The 21,163-nt window shown below is 36.8% G+C and overlaps 1 protein-coding gene across 1 annotated transcript; it reads left to right on the top strand.

Annotated features, from left to right (window-relative positions):
* Positions 1 to 9,429: 9,429 nt before the first annotated feature.
* On the top strand, positions 9,430 to 15,899 carry LOC131435720 (uncharacterized). Its single transcript, XM_058603915.1, has 3 exons — positions 9,430 to 9,681; positions 9,835 to 10,013; positions 15,196 to 15,899. The coding sequence occupies exons 1-3, from the start codon at positions 9,589 to 9,591 to the stop codon at positions 15,785 to 15,787; spliced, it is 864 nt and encodes a 287-aa protein (XP_058459898.1). The 5' UTR covers positions 9,430 to 9,588; the 3' UTR covers positions 15,788 to 15,899.
* Positions 15,900 to 21,163: the final 5,264 nt, after the last annotated feature.

Here is a 21,163-nt window from a genome sequence, read left to right as displayed (position 1 = left end):
ACTAAGCTTCGGAAGATTTCCAATTATTTTGTAATCTGGAAGGCATTCAATTTCGGGCTCGCAATGTTCAAACGGATTTGGCTATCTGTGACTTTTACGAACTGATTGGTTTGGCTTTCAGTACAATCGTTTAGAAATCCAGCGATCTTATCCGTCAACAAAATCACAAAATCCGAACGATGGACCCAATTTGTGAGAATAAATGATATTTTACTTAAGTGAAATCCATTTGAGACTTTAATTTTGCTCAACAAGCTCCAGTAGACAAATTAGCGAAGCTTCGTTCCAGGAAAAATCGTCAATCAATTGCCTTACCACTGTTTACCGCTACTGGTGCTGGGAGCCTCTTCCGAGAAGAGAGTTCCGGTGTGGGTCAATTCGTTATTTATCAATGAAAGTTATCACAGTACCGTCCGTGGTAAAATTTTATCGTCCCCTTAAGATACACTGACATCTTCGGCCAAGCTGTTGGCGGGTATGGTCAACGGAACGGTGCGGGGATTAATTTATGAACGATGATAAAATCATCCTCACCGAGAGGAAGAACCTCGGGTTTACCAGATGCTGCGTGAAAAGAAAGTGAAGAAAAATCGTTAAACTTGGAATAAAAATACGCATAATGCCTTCAAATGGATACTGTTGAAAGGAAAAGCTGTCATTCAACGGGCGTGTGCTGAAAATGGAGTGAAAATATACGCTACTGTGGGACTGGTTCTTCCCATCCAAACGGCATTATCCGTGTGTTATGTGCCTTCGGTCCCAAGTGGACGCTGGGGTTTGCGCTCGATTGTTCTGAAAATGGCATGTGAGAAGAAATTTTTCCCCTAAACTTGTTTTGCTCTCAGTGCGCTGATAAAACTATCCGATACACATCTTTGTGAAACATTGAATCATTCGTTGCCGAGTGAACTCTCGGCGATGATTACGAAGGAACGAGTGCTCCCATAAAGGATATTCCGACGTCGGAACTGTTTAGGGTGACCAGGTTGAGTAGAATGATGTTTTATTGTTTGAATTGAAATAGATTTTACTGCATTTAAAATAGATTTCACTGCATTTACTGATTTTGCGACTGTATGAAATAAAATGCACCGTTTACCTGCCGAGCAGATGCAAGCTTCCGTGATTTAGTCCATTAGCAGACGTAAGTTCGATCTAATAATTCTCGGTTCAAGTCACGGCGATGGCTTTATCGGTATTTTTATTTATTTCAATCAATATCATGTCATGGAGTTTTGGACACAATATTAAATGTTCTTCCACGTAAATTGTAAAATGTAAAGATGTAAAATCACAGGTTTTTTTTTAAAGTGTGCACACTTAGAAAAGTTTACATCTTAATAGATGCACATAAAAGGAGCATCGCGATTCACTTACATTCACAATTCCAAACATGTAAAAATAAGTCATATATTTAACTTTAACAGTTAATTTAGCTAAAGCTTACATCGATACAGACGCAAAGTTTATTTTTACATGTGAGTAGATGTAATATTGTATCATCATCGAAGAAATTACGGCATACTTGAATTTACGTCAAGCGTGAATTTCATTGTTTCTAAGCGTGTGTATTTTTAAAAAGCGTAAATACAACTAGAGTAAGAATAAATTTCTTTTCCATGATACACAGTTTTTAGTGATGAGAAAACGTTTCATCAAAGCATTAAGGATGAATGGTGAGTCGATAATTATTGCGGCATTTGTGTAACCAAAATTTGACCGTTTTATTTTTAGAGTGTACTATTCACAGTTGCTCGATTGTGTATTTATCAATAAACGATTTTTCTTACCAAATTATGAGTTGTCACATCGCGTTTTGGATGCATGCCCTTCGTTTGATCATTTCAAGGGTCTGGTGAACGTTATTTATAAAACGTCGTAGATAAGTTTATAAGCTGGTAGCAGGATAGCAAAAAAATGATCTCGAGCGTCAAATGGGGGCAATCTGGATCGAAAACGTATGAGATGTATGAGATGCAGATGCAATATTGAGGATTGACGGTTAACCAAAGTACAATTTTTATCGTCGGTTTTAATTAGCTTCGAAAACAAGAACTAGATATGAATTCTCAGAAATTTAGACAAATATTAGACCAAGCTATAGATTTTGTGGTTTTGTCCAATGTTGGTGATTACCGATAATTTGGCAGAAAGCGGCTCGATATTTTCCTACATTGTATACAACATTGTCAAGGTAGATGGTGCTGCAAGAACTCGCTGCTTCCCAATTCATAAACCGTGTGAGAATTTTTCTTCGCTCCATCTAATACTCTGAGTATTTCACGACCCTTAACAAAATATATACAGTCTGGCAATGATCGGCGCTGTGTGGAATTTACCAAGAGAGAATCGTAAGTTGACAATTATCGCAGAAAATCGAATCGATGATTCGACTTGATGATTCTCATATTAGGTTACAATATTTCAAAACCCTGGTGTGGAGCATTCACAGACATTTTCGTAGACACAAATTATACAAAGTTAAAATAAGCGGCAATAGTAAAATGATTCTATCGCAATTATCCATTGCCCGTGTATAATCGGATCGCAAAACCGACCGTTTGTTACTTCAGAGAGAATCCCCACAGCAGCGTGCTAACTCGTGATGCTCAGACGGGTCATCGAGAGAAATTTGCTCTCGCACTGGTATCCATTCTATGTTAAATGAACTATGTCGGTTTTTTGTTGCTGAAATGGTATCCGTCTCTCTTTGATGGTACTGATTGAATCGTGTGAAGAGTTGCTAAAGAGCAACTTATTATCTACTTTACAACTTATCCGAATTGAAGTTCTTGTGTCGGAGTCACGAGTAAATTTTAGGTGCATAATGAGAACAAAATCTTGTAAGTTCACATCTCTGTAGGTGGTAATAGATGTAGTATTCCGTCATTTCCTAATAAATTGCGGCTCGCTTAAATTTACGTCAACTTTGTTTCATTTTAATTAGAACTTGATATATTTGGTTCATTCAAGCCTGCGCAGTTGACTGAGCAGAAAGAAAAGCAAGTGCATCATTTCGAATGCTTCAGGTCCAGAGCTCAGTTCCAGTATCAGGAATTCACCAAGAGTTGCATTTGTTTTATGAACCGTTCGCAGTACGAGTCTCGTTATAAACAAAAGCAATTAGCATTCAGCTGCTGATTTTTGCATTGGAGTAAAACACGCCGAAAAGTAATCAACGACAGCGTAAAATTAGCAAATCAGCCCTTTTAAGGGCTGTATATGTTTACAAAAGTAGAATAACTTATGTGTATGCAAATCGAAAGTGAAAATAATCAATTTAGTGAAGGTTTACAGTCTGATAAATTCTAATTATTAAATTATCGCAAGTTTTTCTCGCCTTTTTTTTAATTGAGTGTTTTGACGTGAGTACGTCTTACTTTACTATGGAGTTCCTTTTCAAATTTTATCTTATAGGTAAGTGATAAGATTTTGATCGTTAATATCCTTTGTTTCATTTAACGAATCAACATATTTTTTTCCGCGTCGTCAGAGATATGATCAGAAATTTGTGGTAGAGTGTTTCAGTAGTATGAGATAGCCACAAGTAACTCGAAATTAAAGTTATCTAAAATGTTTGATAAGCGAACAAGCCCAGAACCTAATTTTGGAGTTCAGTTCTGAAATTCAGTTTTAGAATAAAAAGACCAGATTTTTGAAAATTCAGATCTTAATTTCAGTTCGTTTTCCGGAATCCATGGCCAGAATTTTTTAGTTCCAAAATTCACAACTCTGTTTCAGAATGCAGGCCTAGAATTCGGATCCACAATTTTAGAAGTGTAACTGAGTTCAGGGACTAGATCAGAAAGAGTTTTGAACTAAATTCCGGATCTGTATTCTAGAATCGAGTTTCTGAACTGTTTTTTTATCCGAAGATGAAAACTGAATCCTGAACCGGAGCTCTGCAACTAAAATTCAGCAGTAGACCAGAGTCTAGGTCTAGAGATCAATACTTGGATTCAGGTTCAGAATTCATTTCCGAACCAGAATCCTGGTCTCGAGCTCAGTTCTACAACACAGCTTCAGTGATCAATTCAACAATCCAGGATTCAGATCAAGAATTGTTCAAGAATTCAGTTCTCGAGCTCAGGTTCAGAATTCATTTCTAGAATCTAGCATCAAAATTGAGGTTCGGAATTCAGTCGTAGTAATTCGATTCCAAAATTCCCGGTCAGAAATTTGTGATTCTCAAACATCAAAGAAACTGAACCATACATTTTATTTACGTCATCCGGTTATGTCTCTATCATTACCCACCCGCCTTTTTTCTAAAAGTGTATTGACTTTGAAGTTTCAATCCTTTTTATTATTCACCTTATAAATCTAAACAAAATCACGCTGGTAACCCTAAGTTATTCAAACGATATCGCTTTCTTATCGACGGGTAATCTCAATCGCACAAGCATTTTTGTACGGTTTATAGGTATAACTCGCTTGTCAGCTTTCAAGTTGGTGACATGAGACACCTCTACCATTTCATAGGCGACTTTTTCTGTAGCTTCTCTAGCTAGCTGTTTTTCTATCGGTGCCTGGAATTTACACTCCAAAGAAAAACGATTTCTCCTGGCTTCCTTTCAGGGCTGCGCCGATGTTCGATGCAAAGCCGACCGCTGGGAGAACCGGTTCATAAATTTTGCGCTCGTTATCATCATCATCATCACCCCCTACCAGCCGAGTTGGTCGGAATTGCCACCGTACCGTGCTTCCGATGGGTAGTACCAACGTCACATGAAAGCTGTCTGCTATTGGGATGTCTCTGGAATTGAGTTTAGAATTAACTTACCATAAGTTCACACTGTAGCATTTGCGTCCTTGTTCGCTTCGATGTTGTTGTTTTGGGTCGTCGGGTCGCATTATTGGAGGTATCCGTTTGTAGGATCCATCCCATTGGTTGTATGTGATGAGACTGCTCTCGGCGCAAAACCAGCTAACCCATATAGCTTTCGTACCGTGCGAGAACCATATACCAGGCAACTGAATATGTTTTCGAACCGTTCGACCGTGTACCTACCGATTTTAGAATTCAAAACCTATTGACATTAGAACTTGCTTGCAAGTTAGTCAGAGTCCAGTTTTCTAGATTACTGATCCGACAGATTATAAAAATTCAATGGAGATTTATTGAATTTGAACCTGGAAATATTCTTAGATGAAACTACATCCAACAAGTTTTATTCGAAATATGGTTTCTTCGCGGTAACCAGCTGGAAGCTTCCTGTCTACGACAGAGATTTTCTGCAGCCGGCTTTGAAGGCGGGATGAATAAAACAAAAACGAAAGGTCGACACGAAACTCGCTTCAACGGACAAATGTTTGCTGAACTGTTTGAAGAAGATAATCCGGTTTTATTTCCTGGTGTTGGTTCGAAAAATTGCAAACGCGATAATGGACTAAGTTGATGACCAAAACTGGGGTTACCCTGAGATCAGAAGGTTTTGTGAACTTTAATTTCAATAAATAGAGTTAATGGTACCATCAACAAAATTTCGGGTTGAGCTGAGTAATTAAATGGAAAAGCTTTCTGGGATTTTCCTGTCTCTTCATAAGAGTGACATTTTAATATAACTATAAATTAGTCTGTCTCTATGAAACGCAAAGTTCCTACAGCTTACCTAGAAAACCTAGAAACAGTGTGGAGATATCTTTCATGCAAATTTATCGCTTCGAACAAGCAACTTAACTCCATGGTTTGGGTAGTTATCCGAATATGCTTTTGGACACACAAACTTTCCTGAAAATAGTTTCTCTTCCTTGTTGCACAAGATTTGGCAATTAAACTGCGGACGTATCAAATAAAGGTATGATGGCAGCATGTAGAGGTACTGCGATGACACTTGCCATGGTGGAAATTGTCAATTGGCGTCTTAGAAGAAATCCACGACGAAGTTCCACTGAATTGATGAAGGACCAGCTGTCGTATGTTCGAGCCTCGCCTTGGGAGGATTCTTATTGCCAGTAGGATCGTAGTACTAGCCATGCATTGATTCTGTACACTAAGAATCGACAGCGAAGTCTGTTGAAACCCAAATTCCACAAAAGGAATGTAATGTCAAAACTTTGCTTTTTTGGGGTCACAATGTTAAACGGTTTGAGCAGTTTAAGAGTTAAACCAATCGGAAATATCGATTGAAGTCGAAAAAATTGTTAAGAAAACTTTGATCTGACAAGCTATTAGTGGTTACAGTTAGACTTCGCCACTCGAGCAATGTTTATATCGCTGTTCTTATCTATCTATTATCTAACCTCAAGGACCCATCTGTCTTCTGGTCTGAATTTGTGTTTCACCTGAAATCAACGGTAGACTAGTAAAAATGTTAGTTCCGTTCCAAAAGACATGAACGAACCAAACTCGACAAATTGAAGAATTGTGGACATTGACGTAGACTGCCGAAAACAGTTTGAAATAGACTGGAAAAAAGTGTCAAAACTTGTCGTCAACAGGTCTGTACTGAATTTGATGAAGAACGTTGCTTCTTGCGAATTGCCAGCTAATTTACAATCGCTAGATATCGAATTTCGAAAATAATTATCTGCTGTGCTAGTCTAATATCAACAAAATATCAGAAGAAAATTTGGTATCACACACTTAACACATGGTCTGAAAAGTTCCGGACCTAGCAAAGAGAAAACGATTCTTTTGTTTCAAAATTAACTTTATTCATCAACGTAATCTGGCGAACACCCAGTAGTCGCTGGGAGCCAAATCTAGCGAATACGGTGGATGTGGGAGTAATTCGATTTGTTCAATTCATGTAGTTTGGCCATTGTTTTGAATGTCATGTGACACGATGCGTTGTCTTGATATGGTATTTTCTTTCTCAAGATAGTCGATAAATATTACAACACGCACATCCCAAAATACCGAGGACATCACTTTTCCAGCCGATTGTTGTACGTTCGAGCGCTTTGGACGAGGTTCACCAGTTGCTGTCCACTCGGATAACGATCGTTTTGATTCCGGAGTGAAGTGATGAATCCATGTTTTATCTATTGTTACATATCAATGCAAAAAATCCGGTTTGTAACGTTTAAACATGGCCAAACAGAACTCAAAATCATCAACACGTTCTCGTTTTTGGTTAACAGTGGGCAACGCGGCACTCACTTTCAACAGAACAGTGTAAAATTAAAACACGTAATTGTTATTGATCCATTGTTCTGAAAATAAAAAAGAAGCGTCACTCCTAGCACAATAACTCACAAACTAATAAATAGGATATCATGAAGTTTTAACAAAGTATTAGTATTATCTGAAAAAAATGTAACAGTAATAAAACTAGTGCCATCTATGTGTCAGACTGGGGACTTTTCAGCCCATGTGTTATGTGTTATTTGCAGAAGCAAAGTTTGTGTTTGTGTTTGTGTCTGTGTTTGTGTTTGTGTTTGTGTTTGTGTTTGTGTTTGTGTTTGTGTTTGTGTTTGTGTTTGTGTTTGTGTTTGTGTTTGTGTTTGTGTTTGTGTTTGTGTTTGTGTTTGTGTTTGTGTTTGTGTTTGTGTTTGTGTTTGTGTTTGTGTTTGTGTTTGTGTTTGTGTTTGTGTTTGTGTTTGTGTTTGTGTTTGTGTTTGTGTTTGTGTTTGTGTTTGTGTTTGTGTTTGTGTTTGTGTTTGTGTTTGTGTTTGTGTTTGTGTTTGTGTTTGTGTTTGTGTTTGTGTTTGTGTTTGTGTTTGTGTTTGTGTTTGTGTTTGTGTTTGTGTTTGTGTTTGTGTTTGTGTTTGTGTTTGTGTTTGTGTTTGTGTTTGTGTTTGTGTTTGTGTTTGTGTTTGTGTTTGTGTTTGTGTTTGTGTTTGTGTTTGTGTTTGTGTTTGTGTTTGTGTTTGTGTTTGTGTTTGTGTTTGTGTTTGTGTTTGTGTTTGTGTTTGTGTTTGTGTTTGTGTTTGTGTTTGTGTTTGTGTTTGTGTTTGTGTTTGTGTTTGTGTTTGTGTTTGTGTTTGTGTTTGTGTTTGTGTTTGTGTTTGTGTTTGTGTTTGTGTTTGTGTTTGTGTTTGTGTTTGTGTTTGTGTTTGTGTTTGTGTTTGTGTTTGTGTTTGTGTTTGTGTTTGTGTTTGTGTTTGTGTTTGTGTTTGTGTTTGTGTTTGTGTTTGTGTTTGTGTTTGTGTTTGTGTTTGTGTTTGTGTTTGTGTTTGTGTTTGTGTTTGTGTTTGTGTTTGTGTTTGTGTTTGTGTTTGTGTTTGTGTTTGTGTTTGTGTTTGTGTTTGTGTTTGTGTTTGTGTTTGTGTTTGTGTTTGTGTTTGTGTTTGTGTTTGTGTTTGTGTTTGTGTTTGTGTTTGTGTTTGTGTTTGTGTTTGTGTTTGTGTTTGTGTTTGTGTTTGTGTTTGTGTTTGTGTTGTGTTTGTGTTTGTGTTTGTGTTTGTGTTTGTGTTTGTGTTTGTGTTTGTGTTTGTGTTTGTGTTTGTGTTTGTGTTTGTGTTTGTGTTTGTGTTTGTGTTTGTGTTTGTGTTTGTGTTTGTGTTTGTGTTTGTGTTTGTGTTTGTGTTTGTGTTTGTGTTTGTGTTTGTGTTTGTGTTTGTGTTTGTGTTTGTGTTTGTGTTTGTGTTTGTGTTTGTGTTTGTGTTTGTGTTTGTGTTTGTGTTTGTGTTTGTGTTTGTGTTTGTGTTTGTGTTTGTGTTTGTGTTTGTGTTTGTGTTTGTGTTTGTGTTTGTGTTTGTGTTTGTGTTTGTGTTTGTGTTTGTGTGTGTATAGATTATAGAGCAAAAAATTCGTAAAAACTAGCAAAGCAACAAAATGCATTTTTTATAACTATACTAACTAGGAAAAGTTGTGTTGAATCAAGTCCCACTCGGCTGTCTTTCCTACCGAGTGTCAGTGAACTTTTACATAAAATTTTAATCCTTCGGCAAAGCCATTATCGATCTATATATGTGAACACAACAAACTCCGACGTCTTCTCATTTTGTATGCGAAACTTGCCGATCGGCTTTTCCGAGTTACCATAAATTGCATCAAGAGAAAACACCCTATAAACTCATCCGCTCCGTGACTGGTTTTCCTTTCTGGTGTCACCATCGGCAGCACCATTGAGGCAGAAAACGATGCGATTGTACTTTTAGTTTCACATTAAATCCAGAAAAGCAGGTTCCTACATTCCTACCGGTCCAAGACCGTAGCCGAGAGAGGTGGTACAGAGGACGATCGAGAAAAATTATTGGTTCAATTACTGGCCTGGGCACGCCAGCCGATGGCCCGCGAAGCCGAGGCGAAACAAGTTGAGTGTCATGTTCGTACATTGTGCACGCGATTTTTCCCGAGCTAACCGATTGATTGCACCCTGGTGTGTGCTTGTGCAGATTTGGCCGGAGCAGATCTTCTGCCGAGAAAACAACAGGCGGACAGCTGCTGGGAGCCGTGGGATGAGTCGCGCGGGTCACGAAGGCTTATAAATACGACAGACTAATCATGGGGCTCAGTTTTGCTTCTGTGAGTACAGGATCAGCATGTGTTGAGTTGGATTACTGTGGCTGACTTATGTGACGTCGGGTGCTATTTGAATCTAGTTCTTTTCTTTCGTATGACAGATCTCTCCTACAAATTCATGGTGACGTGAACAGAACAGTTGAAGAACTTTTTCGTAATAAAAAAAAAGGACCGCAATGAAAGTGATCAAATTTTTACTACTTTGCGTGTTAGTTGCCGTCTCGTATGCTAATCCTGCAGTCGATACCAGTGCTCCAATCAATCATGTGGTACATATCGTGGCGAATGGAGCCAAAGAATTTATTTGAAAAAAAAACGGTCAGTGATAAAAATTGAATTGATACTAATGGTGTGTTTTTGTTTCTGTTTTTTGTTGTTCGAATTATTCTTGCATGAATTCATGGATATCCTGGCACGTGAAGGTACCTACCGTCGCTAGTAAAACCACTCTCGAGGATTCGTTTATAAAACGTCTAGGAGCCAAATGTACCCAGAAGGATAACAGTTCATGTGTGATGCTGAAGTTGGTAACCTACATGAATCGAATCCTGAAGAGGTCCAGCATAAGCCTGGGGGAAAACGTTGAACTGCTGCAGACGAGGTAATGGTTCAATAGTCAGTTGTTAATTTTTAGCGGGGCATTCTACAGTATGAAGAGAAGGTGAAGCAATAAAAAAATGCTGTCAAACATATATGACATATAATGAACAATCATTTGGTCCAGCTTGACAACTATGAGTGGTATGTGTGAATGTTCATTAGAATGTGTTTACGAAGCAATGATATTGTTGCCGTAATTTAATCCAAATAAGTTCCTTATGAAACATTTTTCATTCTTGCCGAAGTTTTGGGTTCAAACTGTATTGGCTCATAGACAAACGCGGTTTCAAGAAAAAAATGTTTGTCGAAATTGTAGATTTAAATCCTAAGGCTCTCCGATAGACCATCAAAATTATATTCATTACCGATTTACCAAGCTTTGTTTCTTTGCCTAATCTGCGCAGCATCTATTATGAATATTATATATTTCGTAGTTCCATACATGACCCAAATAAGAGAAACGTTATTTGTTAAACAAATGGAATTGACAAGCATGACTTGAACCTGTGGCTAATGAGCCCTGCTTACTGTACAAAGTGTGAGCCACAATTTGAACGAATTATATGTGTCAATAGGATTCCAAAAGTTCCACAGTTAACTGAAAATATCCACTTTCTAGCTTCTTGCTTAGAATTAAGCGCGGAACTTTTGAGAGCTTGATTGCGAGGAACAATTTTTTACTTTAGAAAATTTTATGGTTACTTTTGACAGCTGGGAAATACAGAGCAAGTTTCGTGAGAACTTTCTCGCTACGTAAGAATACGCGTAGAACTTTTAGCAACTTAAAAGTACAAAACAAATTCCGTGTGAACTTTATTTCTTACTGCGTAGAAGCTGAGCAATGTATTTTAGAAGCTTCTTAGAAGTTGACTGCAGGTTGCTTCAGTTTCAGTTCTATTTCAGATCTTCCACAGTGTTGGGAAAATCATAATAAGAAAAAGTTCATTTCAGCATCACTCGTTAAAAAATCAGTTTAAGATATTTAAAAAAAACTCACGGACTGAAAAAATCACTTCCGAGATTCTTCAACAAACTCAGAGCCTCGAAGTTCACAAGTGATTTTTTATGTCAGCGGAACTGAATGATGAATTTTCACCCACAGAAATATCACTAAAGAGATAATCGAAAGGGAGAAGAGTCCTCCTATGGTATTTCGATGCTAAATTTCTACAATTTTTACAAACAATTATTATAGCGAGGGAAGGCTGTTTGAATTCCAGCTGACTTATTACATTGCATTATTTAGATTTAACCGAATAAAACGCTATTTAGCATGAATTTTATTCATGAAAGTAACAGGAGCGCAGCATTGTCATAATGTCTGAAATACTCAAATGCTACGCCTGCGCAAGACGGGTTTAAATTCGCACGGCGATAACCAGCGCCCCTGTTACTTCTGCGTACGATATTCAAGTTATAAATTGGGTAATATTTTTCATCAGCAGCATAACATGCTCTGTGATTGTTTTTACTATCATTATAACTATTATTAGTAACAGCACTTGCTGCTTTTATTATTGATATCGCTTCACCACCACGGTAGCACCGAATAAATTTCAAATACATCACCACTATTGATTCACTTATCAACTACCTTACGCACACAGAACATTTTCAGGTAGGCTTAGTTTGTTTTTCATCGGCGAATTTATTCATCATGTATTCTGCAAAGGGTTGACATTTGACGACTATGTAAATTCATTTCCCAAGAATCTTCTGTTCGAGAATCATATCAGATATTTTCACTGTGCGAACTTTTTTCTTAAATATCAACGAGCAGAATGTTCGCTAGTGAACTTTTCACAACTGATTTTTTTGCAATGCGAAATCAGTTTCAGTGAGAATCTCGTATTAAAAAAATCAGTTCAGAACTTTTTTGCTGTGAATTTTCTGATCGATGATTTTTTTTTGTCTGAAAATCACTTGTGATAAATTTCAGTCACGATTTTCGAAATTTTGATTTTTTCCCAACACTGATAATAATGATCGAGCTACGGAACAAATTTTCATCCACGTGCAGTAGCTCAAGAGGAATAATATTCCATCCGCTTGAAACAAATGCTTTTATAGTTGATTGGAAAATTAATAGAAAGCCTAGATCTAAAATGGCAAACAATGTATTTTCCGAAAGTACAAAGTTTATCAATCACAAGCCTGATACGAAGGAGATATGGATTCAACTATTCGTTCACTTTTCATTTCAAGATTAATCCTCTCCGTGTGCCTTTGGAAACGAATCAGATCCATCATGCTGATGAAATTTCTTCGAAAAGACATCCACCAATATCGGATCAAAAGCTTTTGGCGAAAGTCGCACTAAGTATATTTGACAACAAGTCGTTCGTTTTGTTCCAGATGTCGATGCGTCACAACACAAGTTTCTTGAAAAAATTTCAGTTCACAATAGACCTTCACAGAAAAAAATTGTTAAATTTACGTATGATGCAAATCCATATATGACTTGATTCATAATAACGTAATTCGTAAAATGACTGACTTACACAAAAATGACGTAAATCTGTATCAAAATTATCCCGTATTCCAAACTTTTTTTTTTCGTAAATCTGTGTCAAATATATCCAGCTCTTCAAGCAGACGTGTACATTTACACGTTTCAACATTTAAAAACATGTCAGAATTCATTAAATATGTGTTTGAGTAACTGTAGCTTGAATATGTCCGTCTCAGAAGACGTAAATTTACATGATTTTTTTTTTCTAGGTGTGCACTTAAAAAAAACCTGTGATTTTACATCTTATTAGATGCACATAAATGGAGCGTCGCAGTTCACGCAAATTTACGTCGAAGAACATTTAATATTGTGTCTAAAACTCCATGCATGAAATTCTTGAACCGAAAATCATTGGATCGCTAGTACGTCTGTTAATCGACTGAGCCACAGAAGCATGCATCTGCTTGGCTGGTAAAAGGTGCATTTAAATCCATACAGTCGTACCTGCTAGCAGAATGCAAGTTACAGTCGAAACCAGTAAAATTCAAGCTATTCTAACATTAAGTCATTACAAATAAAATTTTCCGTCATTTGACAAATTAGGTCTTTATGAATTACATCGTATGAGGAATTAAGTCACCTGTAAAATTCAACATTTTTTAGAGTGTGTGTATGTATATAAACGGTGACTACACACTTAGAAAAATTTACATCTTTATAGATGCACATAAAAGGATCGTCGTGATTCATTTACATTCATAATTCAAAGTATGTAAAGATAAGTCATATCATTAACTTCACAGTTCATTTAGCTGAAGCTTACATCGATAGAGACGCAAATTTTATTTTTACATAATAAAAGATGTAACATTGTATCATCAACGAAGTAATTACGACATGCTTGAGTCAAGCGTAAATTCAAGCATTCCGTAATTTCTTGACACAATATTACATCTAATAACATGTAAAATTAAATTTTGCGTCTGTGTCGATGTAAGCTTCTGCTAAAGCAACTGTGAAGTTAATGATATGACTTATCTTTACATGCTTTGAATTGTAAATGTAAGTAAATCGCGACGCTCTTTTTATATGCATTTATTAAAATGTAAATCTTTCTAACTGTGTGTACACACAAAAAAAAATTGACTTTTACTGGTGACTCAATCCCTCAGACGATGTAATTCATAAAGACAAATTCATCAAATGACGGAAAATTTTATTTTTAATGACTAAATGTTAGATAAGCATGAATTTTACTGGTTTCGACTGTAACGAATTTAAATGCACCTGTTACCAACCAAGCAGATTTGTGCTTTTGTGGATCAGCCGAACGACCCAATGATTCTCGGTTCCCGTCGCGGCGGCCGCTTTCAGTATTCATATTTTTTATTCAATTGAGTTCATGTCATGGAGTTTTAGACATAATAATAAATGTTCTTCGACGTAAGTTTGCGTGAACTGCGACGCACCATTTATGTCTAATAAGATGTAAAACCACAGGTTTTTTTTTCGAGGTGTGTAAATGGTGGTTTCCCCAGTTAAAAAATGACGAATACTTTCTCCTGTCATGTAGAACAATATTCTGCTCAAGAAACTTTTGTTATAATTTAAACAAACGACATCTTATAAGCTCATGCAGATTTTGTCTAGACCTATAAAATGGTCATAACATGCAAAAAAGAAGCAGCTGAAAATTTCACCATAAAAAAGGCAGAATAAACAGAATTATCATTCGGAGTGTTTTCCTGGGGCAAAATTCTGCGAAGGGACCGAATTCTGGTAAACTTTCCTATCAAAGTCAAATAGTCATGTTTCTATTCCTCCCTGAAGAAACACTCCACAAAGTTTTTCAATCACTATAATTTTTAACATGAAAAATGCTCTTAAATTTTTTTACTAAATGAAATAAATTTTCAAATTTCTTTGACTGTCCCATAAATCATATTCTTTTAGTATAAATCTAGTGCGTCTATTCTCTGATTATTTGATAGTACTTTGGATGAATCTAGTTTGAATATCATAATTCTGCAATTCCTCTGTAACCCAGTGATGAATCCGTAACGATTAATTATCCATCAACATTTTTGAATGGCCAATGAGTAGACAACGACCTCAAAAATATTCTAACTTCCGGGAGAAATTTTGTCAAATGGCTTCTCAATGATTTAGGGATATTAAAAGCATTGGAAAACCCGTCTACTTTCTCAAAAAAAATTGAATGATAAAATTGTTCTGTTGGGTTATTGATGGATGTCTGTACATTGACCTATCCAGGTTTGTAATTCGTAAAATCTGATGGAACTGTTTGTGACTTCGTACCAGCATTTTTAATTTAGTACGAAATAATTTTGATCTACTTGGAAGCTAAGCAAAAAATCTTTTATTTTACTCTGCAATCAGTCCAGCTACACATGATAGTGTTATTATTGTTTTCGGATGAAAATTTTCATACTTTAAAGACTATTTCCAATCAAATGTTGTTTTTTTTTATTACAAAAGATGATATATAATTTGACGTTCAAGTTGATTTTGAGTGCTATACAATTCAACGCTTGTGGCGGGATATCATTTTCAGTTCATCCTTTTTCAGAATAAATAATTAAAACAGTCGTGAAAAATCGCCTTCTCGGATGACCGGCACTCAATCTAAACTCCCACCCTCCCACCATTCGAGCGCATTGTGCTCCGTAAAATTATTATACTTTCATTGATTTTTTTCTCTCCCCCACAGAACTGACACCGACCAGTCCGAGGATTCGGAAGAGTTATCGGTGCTGAGCCGATCCAGCAGTTCGGATGACCACAAACTGAGCGTTATCGTGGCTAACAAGATTTGGCGGTTTATCCAAAGTCGCAGTGTGAAGTGGAAAGCCTTCCGGTCGGCTGACGTCGTGGTGGCATCCGATGAGGGTGGCAAACTGAACTTCGGTGTCTCGCTCGATACCAAAAAGCTGATGGAGGAAGGTCGGGGCAAGATGAAACACTACCTTCCCGTTCTGATGGCGTTCTTCATGAAAAGTGGTCTGATGGGAGCATTTGTCCTGAAGGGAGTAGCTCTACTAGTCGGTAAGGCTCTGCTGGTCAGCAAGTTGGCTTTACTACTTGCCAGTGTTATTGGAATCAAGAAACTGCTGCAAAAGAAACATGTAACATATGAGGTGGTTGCACATCCCCCGGAGCCTCAGCATCATTTGGATACGTACAGCTCGGGTTGGGCTAGAACTTTCGACGGTTTCATAGATTCGTTTACCAAAGGATTGGAAAGTAACTTACAGAAGGATGCCAACGAAATGGCTTATGCTGGGCACATACCTCATCAGTGACGATGGTTGTAAGATGAACCCTACCCGAATGCCTCACTACCTTACTTCCTTCGTCAGTGGACGAGTTCACTCTTACAGTACCTGAAATTTTCCTCTGCATCTATCCTGTGATAACTCCAACGCTTTTGTACATCCCTGTTTGAACGATGAAGCATTATTTATTTATTTGTTTGTTGAAATATATTTTGGAACAGAAATGTTGTTTCAGTACCACATGTGACCGACAAAACCAATATTACCGGGAGACATTCGATCACGGATAAAATATCACATATTGTCGGCAAAAATCCATCCGGCTTATCAGTTCACTTTATGACAGAGAGTGGTCTTTGTTGAAAGTAGTAGATAGTAAATTTTTTATAGCTTACAGCGAAACAAAAACAGAGAAATACGTGATGTTAAAATTACGAAAAACGATAGGATATATAAAATGAATACTTCCTAGAGGGAGAATGGAAAAATTGAATGCATCATGAATTGGACCAATACCTCTACCATTACGCAGTTATTTCTGTGGCAAAGTCCCATAGTAATATTCACTGCGAATCCCTTGTCATACACCCAAACCTCCGTTTACGTAATAATCGGGACTTCGTAAATCGAATTATGACGTAAAAAAGTTTACGTTATTTGTAATTTTCATCGTAAGTTTTCCCTATTTATGAATATTATTGGATATGTATTATATAATGGATAACTATGGAGCAAAAACTATTAGTATTTGCAGAAATAGGATGTTCTAAGTCGCATCAATTTCCAAGATTGCAACTTCCGGTTCATCGATATTCGTTACAAACCATCAGAATATGGGTATTTTTGGTACGGGTTTGATGAGTACATGTTGGAAAATGATATTTGAGGTGATTCTGAATTCCAAGATGTCGACTTCCGGTTCATTGATATACCCTTACCATATGTGTCGATACTACTCGAACTTCTCAAATACCTTCACAATATGCATATTTTCTGAACGGTTTTCATTGGTAGGCATTTACATTTTTAAAGCAGTAGTATAATATCTGCGGCAGATCCAAATTAAAGATTATCAGATTATAAAGACTGTTGAAACTGCTGAAAAAGGTCTCTAAATTAAGCGAAATTCTTCATATAAAGAACTGAAGCAGAATTTAGAACAACGACGGACGGGTATAACAGGTCGGTTGAAAAGTTCCTATCGTTTCTATGAGAGGGCGCCACTAGAATTAAATCCATACCATTTTCAGTTAGTACCAACCTTCAAAAGATACGTGTATAAATTTGACAGCTGTCTGATTATTAGTTTGTGAGATATTGCATTTTGAGTGAAGCTACTTTTGTTATTGTGAAAAAATGGAAAAAAAGGAATTTCGTGTGTTGATGAAACACTACTTTTTGATGAAAAAAAGTGCCGCCGATACCAAAAAATGGCTTGATGAGTGTTATCCAGACTCTGCACCGGGCGAAGCAACAATTCGTAAGTGGTTTGCAAAATTTCGTACTGGTCATATGAGCACAGAAGACGATGAACGCAGTGGACGTCCAAAAGAGGCTGTTACCGATGAAAACGTGAAAAAAATCCACAAAATGATTTTCAATGACCGTAAAGTGAAGTTGATCGAGATAGCTGACACCCTAAAGATATCAAAGGAACGTGTTGGGCATATTATTCACGAATATTTGTATATGAGAAAGCTTTGTGCAAAATGGGTGCCGCGTGAGCTCACAATCGATCAAAAACAACAACGAATTGATGATTCTGAGCAGTATTTGGAGCTGTTATATCGAAATAAAACCGATTTTTTTCGTCGATATATAACAATGGACGAAACATGGCTCCATCACTTCACTCCGGAGTCCAATCGACAGTCAGCTGAGTGGACTGCACGCGATGAACCGAACCCAAAGCGTGGAAAGACTCAACAATCGGCCGGTAAGGTTATGGCGTCTGTATTTTGGGATTCGCATGGTATAATTTTCATCGACTATCTTGAAAAGGTAAAAATCATCAACAGTGACTATTATATAGCGTTATTAGAGCGTTTGAAGGACAAAATTTAAAAAAAAACGGCCTCATTTGAAGAAGAAAAAAGTTTTGTTTCATCAAGACAATGCACCGTGTCACAAGTCGATGAAAATCATGCTGAAATTGAACGAATTGGGCTTCGAATTGCCCCCTCATCCACCGTATTCTCCAGATTTGGCCCCCAGTGACTTTTTCCTCTTCTCAGACCTCAAGAAAATGCTCGCTGGTAAAAAATTTAGAAGCAATGAAGAGGTAATCGCTGAAACTGAGGCCTATTTTGAGGCAAAGGACAAATCGTACTACAAAAATGGTATCGAAAAGCTGGAAGATCGCTATAATCGCTGTATCGCCTCTGATGGCAATTATGTTGAATAATAAGAATTATGTTGGTTTTGAAGAATATTGTAGGAGGTTTTGAGGAATGCTAATAAACCGGAAGTCGCCATCTTGGAATTCAGAACCACCTCAAATATCGTTTTCCGACATCTACAATTCGAACCCGTTCTGAAAATACCCATATTGTAGTAATTTACATGGAATGTAAGTGGGCCGGAAATGATTTTCCTTGTATGCAAAAACCTCTTTTTACGAAGTAGGCTTCGAAGTTTACGTTATTTGGGATTTGGTTCGTAAAAAGAGTTACGTAAAAAAAGTTAACGTAAAAAAAGTTAACATAAACGGAGGTTTGGGTGTATAGAGGATTCATGTTCAAGTTTACCAAACAAATATTTTAATTGGCGTTTCAACAACCAACTTTAGATACGGAATTTCATTGAAGTAGGTAAAACCAAGGATGGCTTTTAACGTATCAAAGAACGCTCTCTAGCAACTCTTCACACGATTCAATCAGTGCCATCGACGAGAGACGGATATCATCTCAGCAACAAAAAAACAGTAGGGTTTGTTAAACATAGAATGGACACCAGTGCGAGAGCGAATTTCTCTCGATGGCCCTTCTGAGCATCACGGGTTAGCACGATGCAGTTTTGCGACCCGATTCTATACGGGCAGCGGATAATAGCGATAGAATCATTTTACTATTACTGCTTATTCTAACTATGTTCGTATGACCTTTGTATAAATTGTGTCTATGAAAATGTATGTGAATGCTTCACACAAAGGTTTTGAAATATTGCAACCTAGTATGAGAATCATCAAGTCAAATCATTGACTGCGATTTTCTGCGATAATTGTCAATTTGTGATTCTCTCTTGGTGAATTCCACACAGCAACGATCATTATCAGACTGTAAATTTTTTTAAGGGCTGTGAAATACTCAGAGTATGAAGTGAATTGAAGAAATGTAGAAAAATTCTCTCACGTTTCATGCATTGAGAGACACGAGTTCTTGTAGCATCTTCCACCGGAATGAAAATGTTGTATACAATATAAAGAAAGATCGAGCAGCTTCTGTCCCATTATCGGCATGAGGACTTGCGATGCGACGTGTGCGTGTTTTATGGCAGATGGGCAGTCCCTCTATGTGTTTACACATGCAGGGCAGATTAAAAGATAAAACAAAGCATCGAGGAAATTTGATCATCTGTTTATGATAACATTTTCGGTTGTGTGACATAACCACAAACAATTCAAAATCAATGTTTTCTGGAATGTTTGGTATCAACGAGTATTAAAGAAGAAAACTCATAACACGTGTTTGGAACGCCGAGCCGACGGTTTTGATGTAGTAAGCAACATTTCATTACGGCGTTATCTATTAGGTAGGTATAAGTGGTTAACACTTGATATATTTCGTTCTTTGGACAAGGTCTATTAAGATTCATGAGATGGTCTCCCTGGAAAAAATTGCCAGTGTTCAATATCGGAGAAAATTTCACAATTCAGCTTTTCTGAAAGCCGTGCTGTTTTATGATAGTTTCATTCGTTGATATAAGCAAATCCGAAATGAAATAATCAGTATTAAAATTCTTTATGTTGTTATTTTTCGTGCTGTTAGGACTGCCCATTCGTGAAAACGAAATCAAGTAAATGGAAGTCCCTCCACCACAATTGCAGCAGTATTGAATCAATGCGTGCAGGGAGCAGTTCTGCTGCGGGACTTTGGAACAAGAAAGATTGCGTCATCCAACTGCTGGTCGTTTACATTGGAACAAAATGAACCAAAAAGTGAGCAACAACCATGAAAATTTAACAAATTATCCCTTTTATGGGCTATAACTGTTTACAAAAGAACTATTGAAATAACTTTCCTGTTGAAATAGGCAAATCGAAGGTGCAAATAATCAGTTTAGTGAAGATTTACAGTCTGACAAATTTTGACTAGACATGCTTTTCTCGGCTTTTTCAATTTTGGATTTTTGGTGTATTGGTTTGAATGCGAAGATATTATCAATAATTTGTGGTAGAATTTTAAGTAGTATGATTATTTCAAATATCTCGAAATTGACGTTTTCTTAAATGCTTCATGCTTCATTACAGCGAAACCAGTGAAGTGTAGTCATTCATTTCAGATCAGAATGCAGGTCCTAAATCCGATTCTAGTGTGGATTCTGAACTGAAACTGATTTTCTAAGTTCTGAAATTCAGTTTTAGAATCCATGAAATTTTGTTCATTTCCAGAATCCAGATTTTCAGAACTTTTAGGCTCTCAGCCGGGATTTTGGAATCGAACTCTGGATTCGATATCACGAACTTGATTCTACACGGATAAAAATACATTGACGGTACCATGATTAAATACCATGAAATCGTGAATAATGTCTATCATGAATATAAAGTCATGATTTCATGACCAAAATGAATAATATCATGAACAATAACACATCTTTTATGAAAATTTTCATAATATCAATCATTTTGCTCATAAATTTCATGAAAATGGAGGGGCTGGGGTCCACTAGGAGATTGATATCCTTCTCCGGACAGTACCAGTCTAGATGCCTTGTGGAATCCGGCGGGAAAAAAATTTAACCAAGAATAGATCTACTGGGTTCCTGCTTCCATGTCGTAAAAGGCGACAATTGCAGAAGTTTCTTCCTTTTAGTTATCAGATATTTTCAATGTTTCACTTTTGATTACTCTTTTACTAAATTATCTCTTTATTCAACCTATCAATTTGCGACTAGCTTTGGATAGAAGTTTTATTTAATATGTTTTCTTTTTCTATGGTATTACTTGTCTTTCAAGAATAAAATTGAAAGATAAAACCATTGCGCAAATTCGTTAATATTACAAAGCTCATGATAGAGATAACATATATCGGTATATCGAATAAATAGTGAAAAATACTTGTTCGTTTGATAAATTATTAATTTTCTTTCGGTAGCCGGCTGCCCAGATCAACCAATATAACCAATTAATAATTTTAATTTTTTTTATTTGTGACTTCTGGTCAGTCAGTTATTTTTACATTT

The sequence above is a fragment of the Malaya genurostris genome, chromosome 1 (genome assembly GCF_030247185.1).
Source record: "Malaya genurostris strain Urasoe2022 chromosome 1, Malgen_1.1, whole genome shotgun sequence".
Taxonomy (NCBI): Eukaryota; Metazoa; Arthropoda; class Insecta; order Diptera; family Culicidae; genus Malaya; species Malaya genurostris.
Note: the sequence above shows the minus strand (reverse complement) of the source record. Positions and strands in the feature narration are given on the sequence as shown.

Coding starts and splice junctions, on each gene's coding strand:
- LOC131435720 (XM_058603915.1), top strand. CDS start 9,589: ATGAAAGTGATCAAATTTTTACTACTTTGCGTGTTAGTTGCCGTCTCG. Junction 9,682..9,834: donor GTGCTCCAATCAATCATGTG/GTACATATCGTG, acceptor TGGCACGTGAAG/GTACCTACCGTCGCTAGTAA. Junction 10,014..15,195: donor GTTGAACTGCTGCAGACGAG/GTAATGGTTCAA, acceptor TCTCCCCCACAG/AACTGACACCGACCAGTCCG.